The sequence below is a fragment of the Micromys minutus genome (genome assembly GCF_963924665.1).
Source record: "Micromys minutus genome assembly, chromosome: 18".
Lineage (NCBI taxonomy): Eukaryota > Metazoa > Chordata > Mammalia > Rodentia > Muridae > Micromys > Micromys minutus.
The window spans coordinates 42,388,798-42,411,454 of NC_137953.1; the positions used below are offsets into that span (position 1 = coordinate 42,388,798).

Below are 22,657 nucleotides of genomic sequence, written 5' to 3' on the forward strand. Positions count from 1 at the left end.
TTACCTACCCTCAGATGTCAGCAGTGTCCCTGAAATCATTGTAATTTTGCTCAGGGCACAGTGAGGACCTGTGGCAGCTGTGAAGTCTACAGGAGGAAAGTAGGAGAAAGGGAGCCAGAGAGAGCACAGCTAGGAAGAGTAAAGACAGCTATAGTTATGACCAGCTGTATTCAAGAAAGCCAAGGGTACTTAGGTTTAACAAATATTTCTGTATACCCCGAGTCTCAGCATTTCTCCAAGAGGGCCCTGTAAGCAACTGAACACTGACAGCTTAACTTGAGAAATTCTATTGATTACCATAGCATTCAATAATAAGTACAAAATGCACTTATTCAGGTGATTCTTTAAGAGTCAGTAAAAAACATATGACGATTTTAGGAAAATAAACGGGACTGGGGAACATTATATTAAGTAAAGAATATATTATTATATACTACATATGATTTTATTAATTCACAGCAATCATTATCTATCTGGCTATATATATACATCAATACATGTATATTGTTCATATATATGTGTGTGTTTGCATATGTATGTATATTGCTCAGAGGGACAAGTCAAGTATGGTCTTCCTCATATTCAGATCCTAGCTTCTAATGGGCGTGTCTGGGAAGGAGTACATGTGGATAAAGGTCAGGAAAGTAGAAATGAGCAGGGGAAAGAGAAGTTCTCAGAAAAGAGAGCAAGGAACAATAGAACAAAGAGGGAGGGGTGACACAGGCCAAAGGATATAGTGTGGAAGAGAAAGACAAGGGGGAGAGGGTCCCGAGGTCAACCCTAACAAAAATATACATGAAAATATCGTATGGCAGCTGGTTACGTTGGTAGGTAAATTTTAAAGATGTGAAATTAAAATATCTTTAAAAGAAAAAAGGGATGGGTATATAGATGTATGGATGATGGAGAAGAAGAAAGATAGATAAGAAATGTGGATGTGAGAGAAATGTGATTGAGGACTGAACCTTACAAAAATGAAACATCAATTCCCAGCTCAAACGACTGCTGTTCAGTTTCTGGGAAAGCAGAATCTCATTCACAGTGAAGGACAGCAAACGCTAGGTGCACGTTGCCTAATTGCATAACCTGCTGGAGGGTGTAACAGGGATGCTGTGTGCATTAGCTATGCGTAATTGAATATAAAATAAGAGCAGCCTTTGCATATGCTTGCCAGGTAGTTGTTCAGGGAAGAACTATATTAATTATATATAATTAGTACTGGATGGATTTCAGAAACACATGGACACACACGCATTTCTATGAAATTAAATTCTGTCTGGCAGCTAATACCTAACCCCATGTAAGAGAATTTGCTCACCTTTCTTTCTCCTCAAATCTGAGTCACTGTGCATATTGCTTTTGGAGAATATCTCTGAATCAATGATTCTTGTTTACTCGATACTTTGTGAGGTCACAGAGAGGAATTTACACCGTGGAAATAAATTGCCCAATAATGAGTTGCCCATGAAGGTTGTGTTACATCAAGATTGTGGCATGTTCAGAGTTCACTCTCTTCTGGTACCGCTGTCACATATGTGTATTCTGATTATCTTGTCTGAGTAGAAGAGGAGGATTTCCTTCTTGGCTTCCCATGAGGTCATCATTTACTAAGAGCATCCAGTAAAAACGGTTTCAGGACCATGGCTTAAGTTATAAATTCCTCTTTGGAAACATGCCTCTCGAATTCTTCTTTTTGGTTTTTGTTTTTTCTCTCCAATCTATTTTTTGATACCACCAAGGTCCATTTGATAGTTCACTGGTCCTTCCTAAATGGGCTCTCTATGCTGTGCAGTCCACAAAGGTTTATAATCTCAGCCTCTGTTAGTTTACAGCTAGTACACAGAGCAAGACTTGGGTTGGTTTTCAGTTCTTTCCCTCATATAGTCCTTTGTGCTTTGCTGGTGTGATGCTTCTGCACATTTCCCTGGATCTGTATAAAGACAAACGTTAGACAAATACATCGTATACACATGAACATTCACTGTTAAAGTAACATGAATTTACATTCCTGTGTACTTGCTTTGCATATTACACTATAACTATTTGACTGCTTCTCATCTTAGTGTACCATGTCTGTTATGCCTTGCTAATAAATGAATTCATAGCTATTCTTTCCGTTATATGCTTCCACCCCCTCTCGATAAACATTTAAGTAATAGACAGTTGCTGCTTTGTTTTATAAAAAAATATTATGAGAAATATCAAGTTGAACATATAGCCAGATCACAGGTTAAAACTTGCTGTGATTGGCCTTATGTACACGGGCCTAATTCAAGTGCGGTACTTACACAAAAGGTATAGAGACTAACAGAACTTTCAGTGATTGTGGGAAGTTTTCATTTTCTGTGGGACTCTCAAGCACCAGGCTCCGTGGAGTAAGAAGTGGGCAGGAAGCATGACTGCAGAATTTGAGAGGGAAGGATCTGAGTTACTGTCTCACCCAACCTCGTCCCGCAAGGAAAAGACAACATGGCCAAATTCTTCTCTCAGCGGTTTTATTCAGGACTCCTTTCTTGATACTTTTTGTGGAGGGGAGTCCTGTGCCCCGGAGGCTCTCTCCTTTTATTCTCCCTGCTGTCCATCAGCTGAGGTGTATCATTATAATTGGTCAGTAATGTGGCGTGATACAGGTGCATGCGCTCTTGGGGTGTTTACTAGTTAGAGAGGGCAGAAGCCAGCACCATCTTAGGGTGCGGCCCTTTGTCTCCAAATCCAATATGGCTCCCTACAAGTTACCAGGAGTGATTTTCATAAGTAAGGAAAACTAAGTCGACTGTTAATAGCGGCTAAATCTGTGGCAAGTCTTTGAGTAGTAGTCGAGGGGCGTCCTCATGCCCATCGTGGTCATTTTAGATTTTTTTTTTATTACAACTCTTGCTTAAGCTGTCTAGAAAGTTTGCTTTCAGATGTGACATTTCACAATTCTCCCTCAAAAATCCAAATAACCCTAAGCCCCCAAGAAGTGAAAAATTATCACACAAGATTACAGACTCTCGGGTAAAAGAGAATCTATAGGCTCAATCATTTGGTAAGTGGAGACATCTAGTTTACTTAAATTATCAAAAAAATTAATTCTTTACATACTCCAGTTTCTCAAACCATGCCACCTCAACTCTGGCCAAATCTTGGGTATCTGGAGTTTCAGAAAGGGAGGCAGTATAGACAGGTGGGGGTGGGGGTGGGGGCGTTGCAACCTTCCTAGCAACAGAGTGAGTGTCCTGCAAGCCTAGTGTAAGCCTATGGTGATTCCTTACAATCAACCTATTCCATGAGATTTTACTTATATTTCCAAGTTAAAATCTTTGAGCAGATAAGTAAATAGAGGTAGGTTTTGTGAGGCCAAAAGGATTCAAATTGTGAATTTTTGTATTAATACATATTATGTTAAAACCATAATTAAAATGGCCTTCCTTTAGGAAAACAAATTGGAACTGAGGATATTAGACACACAAGAATTCCCAAAGCAGATGGAATATGTGTGTGTGAGTGTGTGTAAAACGTGTATTATTTTGGAAAATAAATTGAAACAGTGTATTGGACAAATACACTATATACATACACACACAAAGAGAGTTTGTGGAATGTTAAAAGAAAATAATCTGAAAAAAGATTGAGGAAAGATGACTAGTGCCTGCAAGTCTCCAGAAATCTGGATATTTTCATGGGAGCTGTTCTTTCCCATCCTTCATTGCTAGATAGCAGAGTTGAGTCACTGCAGAGCTGTAGGTGTGTAAGTGAAGGACAAGGCAAAAGGGGGGGGGGCCTCGAGTAGAGAAGTCGCCAGTTCTACTTGACATCCATCACTTAGCTCAGTGTAGCTGGACCAGATGATCCAGGATGCCATTTGTTGGCATGGCTCAGTCATCCATCTGTGCCAGAATTATTTGAAGTCTGCTGCCTCAGATCAGAGACCTGAGCCATACGTTTTATACTTGGAAGGGAAAGGCTTTATGGGATTTGAGCTAAGCATTTTATTGCAGCCATAATTTATGTCTTCTGCTGACTCTGATCCTTTGGGCAACAGACTTAAGAGTCGTTTCCTCTATATTTGTGGCGTTGCAGCAATAGCCAGAAAATAAGTTAGAACCGTAATTAAAATGACCTTCCTTTGGAAAAATGAACAGAAACATGGTTATCGGATACACAGAAATTCCCAACGTATTTGCAGACAGAAATGAGATTATCAGGATGGTTAGTCGTCACCTTCTTGGAGATGGTACGCCAGACCCTACTGTAGACCTTACAATGGCTGTAGCCATTGAATCACCGATCTTGTTCATTACTGGATTTAATTAGGCAAATATAGAAAAAGCAATCACCATAATAAACACATCACAGCTATGTAACAACTAGCTAACCTGCTTAGCCCATGAGAAGTTGATTTTTGTGAAAAGGAGTAAGCAGTAAGCAGAATGCTGAGTAATGGCCTAGAGACACAGCGGACAGCGATCTGAAGATGGTTGCTGTCGGTAATCAGTACTATTTGCCTTAGAGGTTAATGCCCCATTTCTAAAATAACCGCACAGCTCTCATAAGGTAAAATGGTCTGTGGAGTAAGTCAAGCCATGGAAAGACCTAACCAGCAAACAGGATGACTTCAGCCTTTGTTTAATCCTCTTCTTCTTCTTTATGTCTACTCAGAGACAGCTTTCATTTTCTCTAGAATCTTTCTTCATTTGAGTACAACAGCACTGATGTACCCGTGGGCAGGAAAGCAGCATGTATAGTGTCTGGTTGACAAGATAGCCAGTGTCTCGTGAGCTCCTCATGGGACTATAGGTGACATTGCCTTAGATGACATAATTTTATGTGTTGTCTCTCAGCATTGCTAGCCTTAGATATTTATAAGTACATATTTACATCATGGAGCTGCCAACAAGTCAAGTATTTTACACATTTCCTTAATTTCTCAGTACAAGGGCCATTATAAAAACAAGGCATTTGAGGCACAAGCTTGATCAGAACCCCCCTCCCCCAGATGCTCTTAGCTGGTAGTTGATGGAGCTGTGATTGTCCTGATAATCTGCTATTCTGGAGACCAGGGGACAACTTTTCTGGCCTTGCTGCTTAACTGAACCTAGATCATAGTCTCTTTCCTTTTGCTTCCTTCACATTCATCATCACCATTACATCATCAGAAATAAAATGCTCTAACAAAAAGCATATTCCTGTCTTCAGAGTGTATTTAGATGCTACAGGGAGGTGAATGTGGACTCAGGGGTCTGGGTTAGTTGATACTGTTGTTCTTCTTTGGGGTTGCCATAGCTTTCAGCTCCTTCAGTCCTTCCCCTCACTTTTCCATAGGGGTCCCCAACCTCAGTCCAATCGTTGGCTGTAAGCATCTGCATCTGTCTCACTCAGCTGCTTGAAGAGTCTCTCAGAAGACAGCCAAGCTAGGCTCCTGCCTTTATCTTAACTCTTGAAGCAGGGTCTCTCACTGAAACTAGAGCCTGCCAATTCATCTAGATTGGCTAGCTAGCCAGATGTGTGCTCCAGAATGTGTGTCTCTATTCGTCAATACAGGGGTTAGGGGAACATACTGCAGTGTCCAGCCTCTTCTACCTTGGTGCTGAGGATCTGAACCTAGGACCCTGTGTTTGCATGACATCACCTTCCTCACCGAGTTCCCTCCTCAGCCCGCCAGATGTACTTATTTAAACAACAACAACAAACAAACAAACAAACGAAAACCAAGTAGTTTAATTCAGTGTATACCTGATATTTTATTAATTACATTTCGTTGGAATTCTAATGGCTATGGCATAAGACCTCATTATGCTTTTGTGAGTTTACTTAGAGAAAGTACAAGTGTGTTTCAGGGAGGCATCATAGAGAACTTAGGTTGATCTCTCTCTCTCTCTCTCTCTCTCTTTCTCTCTCTCTCTCTCTCTCTCTCTCTCTCTCTCTCTCTCTCTCTCTCTCCCCTCCCTCCCTCTCTCTCTCTCAGGCATTTCTTTTTCTGTTTTCAGATTGATTTCTTAGCTCAGATCCCTATTGTCATCACTATTCAACTTCAGTTATAGGAATATATGTTGTTCAATGTGAATCTTTCCTCTTTTTACAAAATGACAATAAAGGAGACTGGAGAGATGACCAAATAGGTAAAGGTTCAATTCCCAGCACAAGCATAGCAGCTCACAATTGATTGTAACTTCCGTTTCAAGGGATCTGGTGCCCTCTTCCGGTCTTTCACGGCACCAGGCATGCATATGGTGCACAAAAATACATGTAGGCGAAATATCCATACATATGAAACCAATAGATACAATTAAATATTTCAGTGACAATGTATAGAACTTAAGGCTCTAATCAGAATATTTTGGAGGGACTACAATGGAGATGAGCAAAAATGCCGTTGATTCTTAGGACAGAAACTGACTCAATTTCTCACTAAGCGAATAGCCACAGCCTTGGACAGAGTCACCTGTAACTTTGAAACCACACTCCTGCTTTGGAGACTTTGGATATTTTAGGGTGTTTCCACTGATGTAGATACTCGTTTTAAAAGATTTATTTATTGTATGTATATGTGTACACTGTTACTGTCTTCACACACACCAGAAGAGGGCATTAGATCTCATCCCAGATGGTTGTGACCCACCATGTGGTTGCTGAGAATTGAACTCAGGGTCTTTGGAAGAGCAGTCAGTTCTCTTAACCACTGAGCTATCTCTTAATGTGTTGAATTTCTTTTACCTAAATTTTGGATTGTTAACTTTTAAACTTTAGTTTTAGTTTTTCAGGAATCTCAGATTACTCTCATAATCTGTAGAAAGTATTTAGTGTGTGTGTGTGTGTGTGTGTGTGTGTGTGTGTGTGTGTGTGTAGCACATTGTGCATATGTATACATTTGAAATGCTAGGTCAACTATGCCTATACTCTCTTACTTGGGTTTATTTACAGAAAATAATATTAAGATTCAGAAAGTGCCCAAGCTGTCTGAGCCATTTCATTCTCTGAGGAGATGGTTATCTTTGCCTAATGTCTTTATTAGTTTTCACAGTTACTAACAAACATTTCAGATCATTGCATATTTCTTGGCATATATATACAGATTTTTTTAACTGTGAGGTTAAAAAAATTTTTTTAATGCTGTGAGGTGTTGGCATAACACATTTGACAAAAGTATATTAAAGACCCTAAGTTTCTTTAGATACAGATATTATGTGTCAAAATTCAATTCTCAAGGCCTTAAGCATAGTTCTCATAAATAAGGACACTGAGCAGATGCTGAGATTTCATTTAGCTCAGCTAGCAAGTTAACAAAGCCAGCGTAAGATCTGCATCCATTGCTTTAGCAAATCAGATACATAAAGATACAAGTCTGTGACAGCCAGCGAGGGAGGCCAATTTTTTCTTTATCACTTCTTTGATTTTTATAGAATCCATTTGAGCAGAAAACTTGAAAACTCTGTCTAGGTAAGTTGTCTGGTGCTGAGATGGATCTATTTTGCTCAGCTAAGACCCATGGCTCTTCCCCATGCATCACACTCTTCTGAAGGGCATGAGGAACAGATTGTGGGGTCCACCGTAGCTTTCTGCAGAGCTGCAGCCTGTGTTTGTAACATGTAACCGTTAGTGTAGCTTACTGTTCCCTGGTTATGTTGCTGGAAGGCATGCTGAGGTACTGCCTAAATCCGGAGGAAGCCCCAATGGTCTCTGATTGGCTCTTGTCATTTCTCCTGTGCCATTTCATTTGCCTTCCCTGTCTCATCTGTATACGCCGGACCATCCATCCCTGAGGCTTCTATGCCCAAGTCGTGATCCAGTTCATCTGCCCTCTTTGGATGTTCCTGTAACTGAAAATTTCAAATCGTCAGGAACAGAGCAAGTTCCCAGAATCTTTCCCACAGAGGCCTGTCCACCCTAACTTGTGACACTTCAGTGAATAAGTTTAATTTTACTTTTAGCTACTACTAGAAGGCTTCAAACCATGTGTTGTTATAAACTCTAAGCCACTCCTGTCTGGTAATCATTAGTGTGTTCCTACTAAGAGGGATGCTTTTTAACTTATGCATGTTTGGAAGCATAAGGAGATGATCCTCACTTTTCTACCTGCCACCTGTTCACTGTTCTCTCAATAATCTAATCTCTTGTCAAAAGTAAACAAAACCTAGATGACACCATCAGACTTGCTTAGAGGGCCTTAATCCTACACAAAGAACTCGGCAACCAAGGAATGGGGAGAGGCCAAGAAAGTTCTATCAGCCCCCAAATTGGTTATCCAATACCAAATAGTCATCCTTAGAATTATATACGGAGAAGTAACAGTATTTGCTAATCATTACTACTTAGAGAAAATAGCCCAGAGGTCATTAAGTTAGAACAGAGAAGCTCATGCTCTTTCTGCTCAACATGGGAGCAATTGGAGGGAGAAAATGGAAAAGGAGAAATGACATTATTATCATTTAATTTTAAATTTTTTTAAAAAATGTAAAAGCTTTAATGACTTCAAGGAGATGTAAAGACTGAGAATATTAACTTAGGAATGGAGTGGAGATGATCTTGGTACTCTCTGGGAAGAATGATTAGATGTGTGCCTGGGAGTTGGAGGCAAGAGGGACAGGGTGTGTATTTCAGGAGTTTGGCAGGGCAAAGAAGGGATGGTTAAGAAAATTCCCAAACACTATAATCATAGTGGCCTTATTTGTAATAGCCAGAAGCTAGAAACAACCAGCTGTTCCTCCAATGAAGAATGGATACAGAAAATTTGGTTCATTTACACAGTAGAATACTATTACTATTCAGCTATTAAGAATGAGGACATAGTGAGTTTTGTACCATCCTGAGTGACATACATGACAGGAACCTGGCATGGCTGTCCTCTGAGAAGCCCAGTTAGCAGCTGACTGAGACAAAGATACTTACACGCAACCATGGACTGAAGTTGGGGACCCCTGTGGTTGAATTAGGGAGGGATGGAAGAAGTAAAAGAGGAGAGAAACCCCATAGGAAGACCAGCAGTCTCTACTAACCCAGACCCCTGGGAGCTCTCAAACACTGAGCTACCAACCAAAGACCATACACGAGCTGGTCCAAGGCCCCCCCAACATATCTACAGCAGAGGACTGCAGGGTGTGGCCTCTGTGGGAGAAGATGCATCTAATCCTCAGGAGACTTGAGATCCCGGGATGAGGAGGCCTGGTGGTGGGGGAGCATCTTTCAGAGACAAGGGGAGGAGGAATGGGATGAGGAACTGTGGGAGGGGGTCAACGGCTGGATAAATAAATAAATACAATTTAAAAAGAAAGAAAGAAAATGATCGGAGCCAGCAGTGGTGGTGCCTGCCTGTAATTCCAGCACTCAGAGGCAGACACAGGCTGACTTCCGTGAGTTCATAGTTAGCCTGGTACAGAGTGAGTTTCAGGATAACCAGAGATACATGGAGAAATCATGTCTTGAAAAAAAAAGAGAAAGTTATCAAGAAGAGAGAATAACATCAATTGAGGGACATTTTCTTTGAGAGAGAAGGGTCGGGGGAGAGGATTGCAGTGAGGATGACTTGAGTTAAAGAGTTCTGTAGTAGATTTTAATGATGTTTCAGAAGGAAGCTCCTCAGCAAGATGGGGGTGAATCAGGAAACTACAAAACATGCTTAATTTCGGAAAGGAAATGTTTTAATCTCAAACTAGATAGGAGAATGCATGAGAGCCTGTGTTCGAGTAAGATTAAGTACTGGCTATCTTGAAGAGCAAACCCAGTGAGTCAACCTGGGACAGAAGGAGTTTCCTAAAGGACAGCCTGACACAAAGATCCTTCCTTTCCTGCTGCTGTCATAGGTGGGCAAGGCTGAGGACAGAGACAGACTCAACACGGCATGGACTGGGTTGCATTTCTGTGTGGTACCTAGCAGAACTTGGTTTGGCTTTGCTTTTGTACTTCATTGGGAAGAGACTGTCCACTTACTCCAGTGTGCGGTGTGGAAGGGAGTGGAGGGAAGGCAGCTTCTATCATTTAGTGGAGCCATGAGAATGTATGTATCTTCTTCTAGGACCAAGAGACTTCCTTCCCCAGGGCGATCTCATCTCAGAGGCTGTCCCCGCGGTGGTGCTTCCTAGATGGTGAGTGTTTGGGGACCGGGCAGAGACTGGGTTGGGGAGACAGCCGAACAAGGTTGACCCAGCTGCTCTCCGTAAAGCCTTCCTGTAATTGGCATTTGCATTTTAATAGTGTAGACTTGCTGATGCTGCTGGACCTCTCTTGGAGTCATTTCCCACAAAGCACCTCAGCACCAGACTGTTTAAACTGACCCTTTATCACCACCTTCCTTTCCTGAAAGCCCTGGATGCCTGCCTCAGAATAGTGTGGGCCAAAAACTACAGTCTATAATCACAAGATAGACACTAATCCTTCATACCTTGGAATTTTTATTAATTTCCAGAGGCTGTCATTTCCGGATAGTGCAGACATACATGGAAAACAGTTCCACTTGCTTCTGTAACTTTTCTGCTTAGTGTGACCTATTGTGCACATAATGGGGTCAGTTATCATGTGAGCATTTAATGAGTCTGTGCCTGCCTGCCTTGTCAGGCATTTTTCACTTTCCTAGATGCTGTCAAATTCCAATTTTCCACCTAATTATGTACATCGCAATACATCTTCATCTCTATAGATTCTTGCTTATCTACGCTCTGGGACAGCTAGCTGAAGTATATATTGTGGGCATGGAAAGAGAGTGCACTTGCTGATGGCCCTTTGTTCATTAGTGTGCATCCTTAGGATGCAGGGTTGGAATGAATATGGGTTAACTGCACAGACAGGCACATGTAACTACGGTGTCTAAAACACGTCACCCAGGGTACAGGTTTCATTCCTAGCTCAGCTGATTGATGACTTCCCGCCAATCCCTGTTAATCTATAGCTGCGGGAAGCATAATCATTTCTCACTCCCAGAGTCACAGGGAAGCAATATGTATCTAAGGAAATCAGGAATTTACACAAGTCTTTATGCTCCATATGTAGGCTTAGATAAAATTGTATTCGGAATAGTGGTTTTAACTATGGGACTGTATTACTATGTGTGTTCTATTGCAAACCTTCCTTAATTGTTTCGATCACTTATTTTTAACATTTTAAGTTGGCATACAAAGTGGTGTGTTCGTGCATTGGAAATCTTTTATGGCTAACTCTTGATTGTCATCAAGGCTGAAGTCATGTCTGAAAGAACAGAAGAGAGTCAGTCCTGCCAGAACTGTGGTGCTTTAGGGTTGCAGGCAAGACTTTGATTCTCCTATTTCTGAGTTCAGTTTCCTTCAGAATGTTACCTTTTCCCCCCTTTTAAAAGCTGAAACTAGATTCTTCTCTCATACAATCCATCCAAAGCACAGTATTCCCTCTCTCCACTTCTCCCCCATCCCCATCTCCCAACCCTCATCTCTCCTGAATCCACTCTTTCTCCATATTCCATCAGAAAAGAGGAGATCTTCCAGAGACAGCAACCAAACAAGATACAGTAATTCAGGCCAAAGCCTTCACCTCAAAGCTGGTCAAGGCAACAGGGGAGGAAAAGAGGCTCAAGAGTAGCAAAAGAGTCAGAGATGCACCCACTCCCACTGTTAGGAAAACACCATCAAAAACCAAGCTAACAACTATAATATACATGCAGAGGACCTGGGGCTGACCTACATAGGCTCCACGTTTGCTGCTCCGGTCTCTGTGAGCCCCTCTGTGCCCTGCCTAGCTGATTCAGTGGACTGTGTTCTCTTGGTGTCCTCCATCCCCTCTGATTTTACAGTTCTTCTGTCTCCTCTTCCACAGAATTCCCCAAGCTGTAAGGGGACCCATTGGGGACCTCCGATTTGCTCTCTTTCTCCTCATGAGGTCTGGCTGTGACTCTCTACATCCATGCCCATCTGCTGCTGGAGGAATTCAGAGAATTACTTTTTTTCTAAGAATTACTTTTAAAGTTTTTGATTAAAAGCAAATATGTGCATTCTTTTCTATGCTGTGCTCTGTACTTCTTATTGCTTTTGGTCTGTTTTGTAAACACTCTCATATTTAGACTCTGTTAGATCTAAATAAGGAAAAACATATTTTAAATATATTTAATATTAACAAGAATCAAACACAAATACATAGGGTGTTCAAAAACACCTTATGTTTTACTTGGGAGTTTTCTTTCTTGAACAGATACAGCCTAATGCCATTTAGAGACTGCCTAAACAGTACTCTTTGCTTCTCATGGCTTCTTTCAGACATGTTTCTAGGGACATGTGAAAGAGAAATGATTTCTTTGGGGTCATATGTGGTCCCTGGCATGCATTTTCAAGGTGTTTTCCAAAATGAGAGTTATATTCCTCAGAAGTATAACTATACTATCTTTCCTGGGTTTCTATACAATATTCAGATCTCCCTTCAGTTAGAGTCCTTTGCTAATTCCTAGAGACATATTAGGTTTTTTAGTCTCAGGGTCATCTTTGAAGCTGTCCCTGTAAGGGGCTTAAGCAACCTGTCAGTGTGCAAGGGTTTAAGAACAACAGACTTTCGGTTGGAATGAAGAACAGTTTTGTTCTGAAGAGTCCATCAGACACAGTTTGTAGACAATTTGAAAGTCTTTATTCCAGTCATCTGGGACAACTATACCCAGGTATTCAGGACTTAACTGTAGCACAGAGTATGCAGAGCACAGGGGTTTTGAGGCAAAAAAACAAGACCTGGTATCTCAGTCAGCAGCTCTAGGTATGCCTTTGTGTAAGCTAGAAATTTGACAGAAGCAAAGATAAGCAGTTAGTTGGAAGTGGGGGGAGGGTTCTGTGCAAGCAATTATAAAGGCAGGTAAGTTAGCTAGGACATTGTAACCTTGGGTTTCTAGAATAGAGTTGTGAAATTCTCTACCAAGGAGATCAAACACTAACTAAATCAGAAATGGCCTCAGCAGGAATTCAAAGATGGAGGACCCTTTGTATTGTTTGCCCTGTCACAGTTTCACGCAGACTGAGGCATCTGAGTCATAGTTTAAAGACAAACAAGATACAAGTAACTGTGTGGCTGGAAGGGCTTAGCACTGGGATAATGACCAAAGCATGGAAGTGATGACTTTTTAATAATAGATATAGAGACTGGCCACTCATGTCCTATACTTATAATATAAAGGTTTTGATTAACAATGGAAGAGAAAGGAAGGCTAGGGATCTGGTAACAAATATAAATAACTCTAAATGCCCTGTATATATATATTTTTTTTTCCTCCTTAGCAACTTCTGCTGACCGCTTTTATCGAATAGACAGATCTCAGGTAAGTTCTTTCCAGCTTATTTAAGAAAGGAAAACGTGTCCAAGTCAATACAGCATGAGGGTAGCTAATCTCATAGATATTTTTTCCAATGAAAAGATTAAAGTGTTCTCAGATTATAGGATGGTGTTTGTAACCTAAGCCACAATGCTTTTTGTCTGCTGTGCTTTATGACTTATGGTCTCCATTCAATGGCTTGACATGGTAAATGAGCATAGATAATAACTTGAATGCCAACTATTATCACAGTTCTTCACTCGAAGTTTTTTTCTTCGAGGTCTTCTACTCTGACCAAAGCAAACCTTATGCTTTTAAGATGTATTTTTGGTTAGTGTGTGTGTGTGTGTGTGTGTGTGTGTGTGTAAAACATAGATTTAATTTATTAATACTTTCTCATGTTTAATAATGAGGAAAAATATGTTTGTCCAAGGTTAACAACTCTGCCCACTATTTAGTTTTTCCTGGAAAAATACTATATATTGAACCTATTGAAAACCAGCTCTTTCTTAACCATTGACACTTAGCTTTGGCCACATTGTGGGGCAAAAGTCTGAGGTGTCATGTATTCATACTAGATCAGGTAGCATGTGAGATGTCACATCTTTGATGGCAGCTGGGAAGAAGCAGAGGGAAGATCATTTCTGGCCCTATAGACACAATCCTGGTTCGGTGTGTGTCCTGAACCAGGCAGTTTCACGTCTCCTTATTGTCTCCTGCCCAGGACACTATAAAGTCAGAGAGGGGTGGTAGGTGCTCAAGTTTCTGGTCAAACAGTGAATTATTTGGTGTGTTGCATACTTCCCTTCACCTTAGGACCAAGCATGCTTGGTTCTGTTATTCTGAGGGTGGTGATGTCAACACCTTGATAGGCTTGTTTTTCTCCCTCAGGAACATTTGCACTTTGTGATGGAGATTTCTCACGATGAGATTTTTATTCTGGATCCAGACATGGTGGTGTTGCAGCAGGCAGGGACACCTCCAGGAATGCCTGACCTGGTGGTTGAACAGGCTTCTGGGTGAGTGTGTTCCTCCTCTGTTAGTGCTGCCCTTGCTGGCTGTACGGTGATCCCCACATCTCCTTTGGGTTTGGACTTGATATTTCTAATGACATAAAAAACCATCTTGATACAGATTTATTGATGTTTCCTTAAAATAAAGGCACCTGGTTCTGTAATTGTCCCCTTATATAGAGATGTATTTTTCCTTCAGGTTTTTTTTTGGTTATTATTATAAAAATACTTCATGTTCATTTCCACATAGTTTAAATAGGCAGCTATAGTACCCACAAAATACACAGATTATTGTCCTAAAACACTATTTGAGGGATTGGGCAGATGGCTCTGCAGTTAAAGAGTGTGTACTTTTCTTGCAGAGGATCTGAATTCAGTTCCCAGCCCTCCCATCGGGTGTCTATCCCACTGTATTCCAGCTTCAGGGAGACTGATGCCCTCTTCTGGACTCTGTAGATGCTTCTTCTCACGTGTGTACACAGCCACGCTGAAATGCACACATGCACACAGTGTATATGAACGAATAATAAATCTTTGAAAAATAATGTTTGAAACTAAGTCACAATTGAAAATTAGTAGAAAAGTTTACAAAAGCAAAAGCATTCAAGCACGCCCACATACATTATGGAATTTTCTAAAGCAAATGACACTATAGTTGTATTTGTAGTAAAATCACAATGCCCAGTCTGGTGCATTTACTAAAGAGATCGGGATCTGGTATCATGCCTAAGTTATTTAAAAACATTTAACTATTCAAAAATACTTATTGGGAGCTGCTATGCACCGGATGTGAACATGTGAGAGCCAATAGTGCAAAACTAAGAGCAGACAAATGTCTGTGTCCTTGAGAAGTGTGACACTGCTGGAGTGTGTGGGAGTGTGTGGGAGTGATGGCTGAAATACAGGTCGCCCATGAAAGCACATACGGACACTCATAGCAAACACACGTTGTATATCCATAACAACAGGGCCCAATCAAGTTTCCTTCCCAGAGACAATCCAGTCTGATGGCATACCCTCTGAGGAAGAGGCAGATGCTGGCGCCCTCAATCCACCCCACATAATAAAGACTCATATTTATTTGATGAGGATGGAACCATCTGTTAAGGTAGCTTTGGGCCTTTCCTTCTTTATATGCCAAGTAGTCACCCAAAAAGACATCTTTCTTTTGGGTTAGAGGTTTGTCACTTAAATATGAACACAGAGTGGCCTGAAAATCCATTAGAGCCTCAATCCACCCTTGATTCCTCAGCTGCAGTGCAGCCCAGAAACAAAGATGCTAAGGTTGGGCTTTCTCATCTTCTAAATTATGTTTCTGTGCCTAGCAGTCTTTACTCATGTCACATATAAGAAAATAGTTTAATCTTCAAATCAAAATGCCTCATTAATGTAAAGAAGGGTAATATCATACAGACTACTTTCAGGGCTGCTGAGAAATGATGACTACAAAGTATGTATCTAGTAAAAATGGATTTCACTTCTCACGTTTAAGATCATTATGAGAGAAAGGCCGAGTAAGATATACAGTTATCTTTTGGTGCCATTTTCGCCCCAGGCTGTCTGACTGGTGGAACCCTGCCCTGAGGAAACGGATGCTGAGTGACAGTGGGGTGATCACACCCTACTATGAGGACTCAGATCTGAAAGACTTCAGCCACTCCAGAGTGCTACAGTGAGTCTCCTGCTGGTTTATGATTATAGCTTTGACATTATAATATATTTACATCATTTGCCCTCTCCTTCCCTCCCTCCATACTCTCTCTCCCTTATACCTCTCCTTGCTTTCTTTCAAATTCACGATCTCTTTTTTATTCACTGTTGTTATTGCTGTTGTTGTTGACGGTGTTGTTGTTGTTGGTGGTGGTGGTGGTGCTGGTGGTTGAGGTGGTGGTAATGGTGGTGTGCGACTTGTTCAGTCGGAATAATATTACTTGTATTAGAGCCATAAACCATCTAACAAAAAAAACTCACAATAGCAGGCATGAGAAGCTCTCTTTTGAGTTGGTGAGGGTTGCCCAAGAGAGTCCCAGGGTAGGCTATTAGGAATGCCCTTGGCTCCTCCCCAGAGGCAGAAGATAAGTCCTACTGCTGAGAACACCATGCGACCCGGCAACCACTAAGCTGTGTCTTTCTCTCTGTGTTCATGCTGTTGTGACCACTGGGGGAGAGAAGACTGAAGCCAGAGCTGTTTTCAGTGGCACCCAAGCTTTTTCATGTCTCTGTGTCACTCCTGACACTTACCTGGCTTTGGTTTCCCTGCACGTAGCATCCTGGTGGATCTCCACCTGATCCCCCCCCCCCTTGTAAGCGACTTTGAGACTGTGCATCTGGGTCTGTAAACACTTACCTTCACTAGTACTTTTGTTCCTAGAGACCGGAGGATGTCAGATCCCCCTGAGGACTCCATCCTGAAGACTTACAGCAGAGTTTTAAATAGTTAGGAAGGGACACACAGGTTTTCATTGTCTGACCACTGGGATTTGTTGCTTTGTATCAATTTCTGAATGTAGAATGTGCTTTATGCAATATTGTCCAGTAGTTGCTTTTCTTCCTACAGTTGTGTAGTAGTTTTAACTGTTACCTTGACATAATTGAGAATCACCTGTGAATAGTCTAGAAGTAGGATTGTCTGGATCATGTTGGCCTATAGGTTGCCTGTGAGGAGTTTCCTTTACCATGTTAATCGGCGTGGGAAGAGTCAGTCTAATGGTGGGTAGTACTATTTCCTGAGTTGTATGTAGTCTTGGGTTTTATGAAAGAAGAGGAAACTAGCTGAGCAGTCAGCTTTCATGCATTAATTCATCTCTCTTTGCTCTTTAGTGTAAATGAGACACAATAGCTACTTCCAGGTCCCTCTACCCTGAGTCTCCCACAGTGACGGACTGTAACCTAGAATTGTGAGCCACAAATGCCTCCTTCTCTAAGATGACATAAGAAACTAGGACAAGGCGGGTGTCATTTATGTGTCGATGTGACATGTATGAATAAACAAATACAACTCCTGTGTGTAGGTGAGCATCAGAGGCATCCTTTTTCTTCAGGTGTGATCATGGTTGGAAAGCAGGGTGCCCCTTGGAATTTTGCATAAAAGTTGATACTTTGCTATGTGAGTCATCTTATCTGCCCATATTTTGCTACAGGAACACATTATAAAGTGGAATCCGAGGTCACAATTAAACTTATTTGTACCCAGTTTTAAATCAGGACAGTCATCCCATCTCAGAATTTATAGAAGAACATTGTCACTTATGAAACTGATTTCTTTTTTCTTTTTTTGCAGTTGAGTCCAGGGTTCTAAGCAAATAGTGACATTAAAACATTCGACCTTACCTTTCCACAGAACTGTAAGATTACTTAGCTTCTTAGGAGCCCATGGTTAAATGAAGAGGCAAGACAGTGCATTGTTTTTTAAGAAAGGCCGGAAGCAATTTCCCCAAGACAAAGGGAGAAAAATGAGAAATCGCAAGCTAATTATTTCATTGGCAAAGGTTCCACTCAGACACCCGGAGGGCAGAAGAAGACTTCATTTTAATTACTTCCCTGTATGACCTCTGATTTTCTTATGTGGGGAGGAGAAAGGGGAAAAAAATGAATTGCTATGGGTTTTCTCTTTTTAATTAAACCGTGTTGTTGGTTCCGGGTGGCTCTTTGATTGCTTACAATTCAAAGTGTTTTTCCATTTCCTCTTTGTACAGAATTAGGGCTTGTGAACAGGAATGACTCAGCCATCCGTGAATGGCTAAATAAGTGGCCATCTATCTGTGGGCAGGCTTATTGGAAAATTAGACTTTTAATTGTCTGCAGAAATAAATATTAGGCCTTTCCAGAGCAGCTGAGTGTTCCGGTGTGTCTGTGGTTTCCAGAGAGGGGACTATTATTTCAGGCTAGGTTTCTGCAGTCACTGTCCTTTAGAGAGCAAACTCAAATACATGTTGTAACAGATGAAGAGCTGTTTCTGAAATAGTTGACATTCTTCCCAAGAATTGCACATACATGTAGCACTCCCAGAACAGCCTATGTTGAAATGAACTATTAGTTTAATCTGTGTTTGTCTGACACACAGCAGATACCAAAGTGCTTTATGTAAAATGGTTCATTGTTAGTAAGTAATCCACTTCTCTAATGTACATGCTACAGAATATGAAATGAACTCTTCATGAGCACTTGTACTGTGTTATTTAGGGAAGAATAAGAAGAATCACACATGCTCACTACAAATAATATTTTACTGAAATATTTTTATCATTGATTGATTGAATCCATAAATCTCCAGACATGGAACACTCACTGTAGTGTCTCTTTTTATTAATTGATGAAGGAGATACCATTTCTGGGCAGATGAGTGTGGGCTAAAAGCTGGCTGAGCATAAACCAGAGAACAAGTCCGTAAGTAAGACAGATAGCAACATTCCTCCACAATTTGTGTTTCAAGCCCCTGCTTGAGTTCCTATCTTGTCATCCCTTGATGGTGAACTATGACCTGGAAGTATTAGCCTAAACTCTTTCCTCTCCAGTCACAAAATCTTGATAAATCTCTCTCTCTCTCTCTCTCTCTCTCTCTCTCTCTCTCTCTCTCTCTCTCTCTCTCTCTCTCTCTCTCTCTCTCTCTCCCTCTCCCTCTCCCTCTCCTTCTGCCCTCCCTCCGTCCTTTCCCCCCTCCCTCTCTCTCCCCCTCCCCTCTCTCTGTTTGTATGCATGTGTGCATGTATGCATGCATGTATTTCTAAAGCTTTTTAATGTTGCAAAGTATTTTTACAGTAGAAATATTTAGGAATAAATACATGACAAGAACATGAGGAATTACTGCAGTGAGACTGGTATCTGCCAGACCAGCCTTAAAGCCTCAATCAACATGGAAACAAAACCAGGTTTAATTTCATCATCTTGATGATATTAAGTAACCAACTCCTGAAAAATAAATCAATAGCATTAAAGCTGGCAAATATTATCTATCAGAATTTGACATGTTAAAAACATTCACAGAATCATCTGTGAGTATAAATCACTTATTAATAAAAGTTATTGTATGCAAACATGTCAATATTTTATTTGACAGGAGAACCTCAGTTAAGAATAAAGACATACTTACTGCAACTTGATATGCCATGGATATCTATCAGAGGCTCCCCTTGTTTTCTGAAGAGAAGCAGAGGAAGAGTGAATGGGGAAGAAAATGGAGGGAGGAAAAACTGTGGTTGAGATGTAAAATTAATAAGAAAGTCAATATTCTAGAAAGAATCTCCCCTCCCACACACACACACAAACACATACACACACACACACACACACAGACAGACACACACACCAAGGGATGGGGGGGAAGATGACTTGTGCCCAGTTTGTCTCTGTTCATTCTTCCTCCACAGCACTGAGGTCACTCCCAGGGTTATCCCTGGCCAAGGGCCCCTTGGATCTTCTTGGTATTTTCTCATTGTTTTGAGCACTGAGTTTCTTACCTGTATCATTCTCCATCCTTGTTCAAGAATGGTGAGAGGGAAGCCATGGACAGGGATTTTAATAATGAATTTGCCTTAAAGATTAACAAGTGTGTTTGTGTGTCTAAGAACGTTTATTTAGACTACCATGTAGGTAGATTTCTAGCCCAGTAAGTAGACTCCTTGAATGGCATGTACAAAGTGCTGGGTTTCATGACAACACCTCACCAGCTTGTGTTTGCACCCAGGGGTAGTAAAATAATCTCAAGTACAAGATCATCCTTAGCCGCCTGTTGAGTTAGTATAACAGCATTAGATCTTGTTTCCGGATTTTGCCCTTATCATTAATTATTCCGTGATGGCCCTGAGTGAGATTTTATTGAGATGGAAGACTTTAAAAGATTCAATTCTTATATAGGCTTGCATCTTGTATCTAGGCAATTAAATTTTATCCAACAATCTATTTGGAATGCTCATCACTGTGTCTGGGAGATAAGAAAAGAAGCAAGAACTCCAGTGTGCTCTGACCACCCTGAAAACATGGGAGACCAGCATTTGAGTCCACTGGAGGTCGCAGGCACAGGACCCAGTGACAGTCATCTTCAGGTTTCAGAGTTTTGGTTTATGAGATTCTCCTAAATGGATGGAAAGGCATGCATTCGTTTATTCTGTTCTTTTTATTGTAATAGATTATTATCCCAAACTCCTAAACCTGAAAGGTCCGGGGTAAAGGAGTAACACCCAAGTAAGAAGGGACTATCTGGGCCCTGGCTAATACATGAGGGTGAGGCTGGGGTGCAGCCCCAGGACAGGCCATCACCTGACAACAATAAGTGATATTGAATTCATTATGAAACTGTGGCAACATCTGTGTCTAAGCTTTTATCTGTTACAGATCGAAGCTGATAGATCTCTGTGATTGGCAGAATAATTCACTCTCAGACAAGAGTCACTGTTAGCAAGCTTGAGCTACTGTATGTGACGTCTGATTTATGGTTCAATTTTAACTTCCAGGAAACTGACTCAACTACTAAGCCAACTAACATCAGTCACCTTCGGTACCCATGAAGGGCACTGGAGATACAAGCCTAAATAAGGAACATATTGATCTTGAAGAGCTTATATTTAGTAAGGGAAATCTTATAGAGACCATTGGTTGCATTTCTCTCTGATACATATCATAATTGATATATGCAAAGAGAAAACTAGGAATTAGGATTTGCTCCTTCCCTTATACTCTATTTTTATTTTTTCTTATATAGAAATTTTGAATCTTATTTAAAAAAAAATGATTCTTAGGCATCTTTTACTGCACCATTTCACGAGAGCTAGTAAGTACCAACTTTATTTTTATATAATTAGAAATGTCCCTCAGATATCACTCAGTGCTAATTAAAATCACTTTGTCTGGATATGTTTAAAGAAATCTGTAACTAAGAGACAGTTTAGGGATGGCCAAAACTCATCACCATACTTCAAATAAAAAATTTGACTCTTTCCATATAGTTTATAATTCAGAGTCACGATATCGAGACAAAACTCCCAAATCGTCCTCTATTTCTTAAAAAAATATAATCACATGTTATAGACGGAATGTAAGATAAATAGCCTCATTCCCCTCTGGTTCTCATATACTTTCTTTCCCAAGTTTTCTCTGGAAATATTAGGATATGACCCGAGCCTAGGAAAAAGAGGGTTTTGGTTATTGTCAAAGCTCCAGCTACCCAGAGGGAGATGAATGATTGGGTGAGAATTTGAACTGTGGAAAGATCCTTTGAACATCACAGTGAGATAAGGAGAAAATTAATCTTCTTAGTGGGGTGTGGGTTTTGCTGGGCTGTGAGATGGAGTGAGTGTCCTCAGAACAGAGATCATCCCCGACATGTGTTTTGGGGAGATAGTTGGGTCCCATACCTGTTCACCTCTGACTGGCCTAAGTCTGAGCACCTTAGATAATCACCCCAGCTGGAAAAGATTCAGGAAAGGCACATCTCCCTTTGGTCTTGTTTATCTCCTTGCTGTCCTCCAGTGCTTACCTTTGAGAGCCAAACACAAAAGATATCCTGTCCCTTTATGTATAAAAAGTATCTAATAAGATATTTTCACTTTCTTTTTGTGACCACTTCTCAAAAAAATTGAAGATATTGGGGGAATTGCATCATGCTTCCAAATCCACCTAGGAGATTAGCCATCATAGGATCTCATTAAGCAGGTCTTGTTTTGACTGGCATTGTAAGGGGAGAAAGGGGCTAGGGGAAATGTGCGCCAACATTAAAACACACGCTGCATTAAAAATGCTGCCAGGAAATTCTGCCTTTCCAGTTTTATTAGTTTCAGATTTTGCCAAAAAATTACAGCACTGGAAACATTACCACTGTTACGTGGTTCCTTTTTTTTTTTTTTTTTTTTCATTTGTAAAAGTTGGCAGCCTTACCTACTAATAACTGGGCAATAGAGGTCGGACTGTGTAGAAAGCAACTGGAGGCTTCTTTAAGTCATATGTCTTCCCTCGTTGGCTAAATTGTGCATTGGAAATTTTGTCCCTGCACATTGTATCCAGAAGAGCATAATATAATGGAGCTTGAGGGCTGAATGAATGAGTGCTAGATATTAGAGATAAGGCATGGTTGGCCTGGTGGCGCAGGTCTGCTAAAAGACTGCTACTCAGGAGGCTGAAGCAAGATGTAAGGTATCTGATAGACTGACGTGGTCACCCTACTCACACCCACACTCCAACAAAACAGTAGGTCAAGAGCTGAGTGTGTTTGTCTAACTCTGCAATCCATTTTTATGTTTCAAGCTTCAATACGAAACTCTTTGATCCGAGGAGAGTATGTAGCGAAATAATAGAAATGAACCCATCTCACTTAGATGAATTGTGGCTATTTCACGGTTCAAAGGTAGGCAGCTCTGATAATGGGTATGGGTTATTACAAGACACTGTGAGATGTTTTCCATACTACTTTCCTGGGTATTGGGGG

General features: G+C 40.9%; 1 protein-coding gene across 5 annotated transcripts in view; it reads left to right on the forward strand.

Annotated features, from left to right (window-relative positions):
- DGKI (diacylglycerol kinase iota) overlaps window positions 1-22,657 on the forward strand; it is a gene marked incomplete at both ends in the record, with an annotated part of 420,018 nt that overhangs the window by 342,401 nt on the left and 54,960 nt on the right. For 3 of the 5 annotated variants that reach the window (XM_080932354.1, XM_080932356.1, XM_080932357.1), the window contains 4 exons: window positions 9,992-10,061; window positions 13,194-13,234; window positions 14,120-14,247; window positions 15,797-15,913. In XM_080932354.1, the coding sequence (XP_080788480.1) occupies window positions 9,992-10,061; window positions 13,194-13,234; window positions 14,120-14,247; window positions 15,797-15,913 (356 nt within the window). Of the gene's footprint in view, window positions 1-9,991; window positions 10,066-13,193; window positions 13,235-14,100; window positions 14,248-15,796; window positions 15,914-22,657 lie in introns of all 5 variants that reach the window. The other 2 variants (XM_080932355.1, XM_080932358.1) reach the window with 2 other exon arrangements.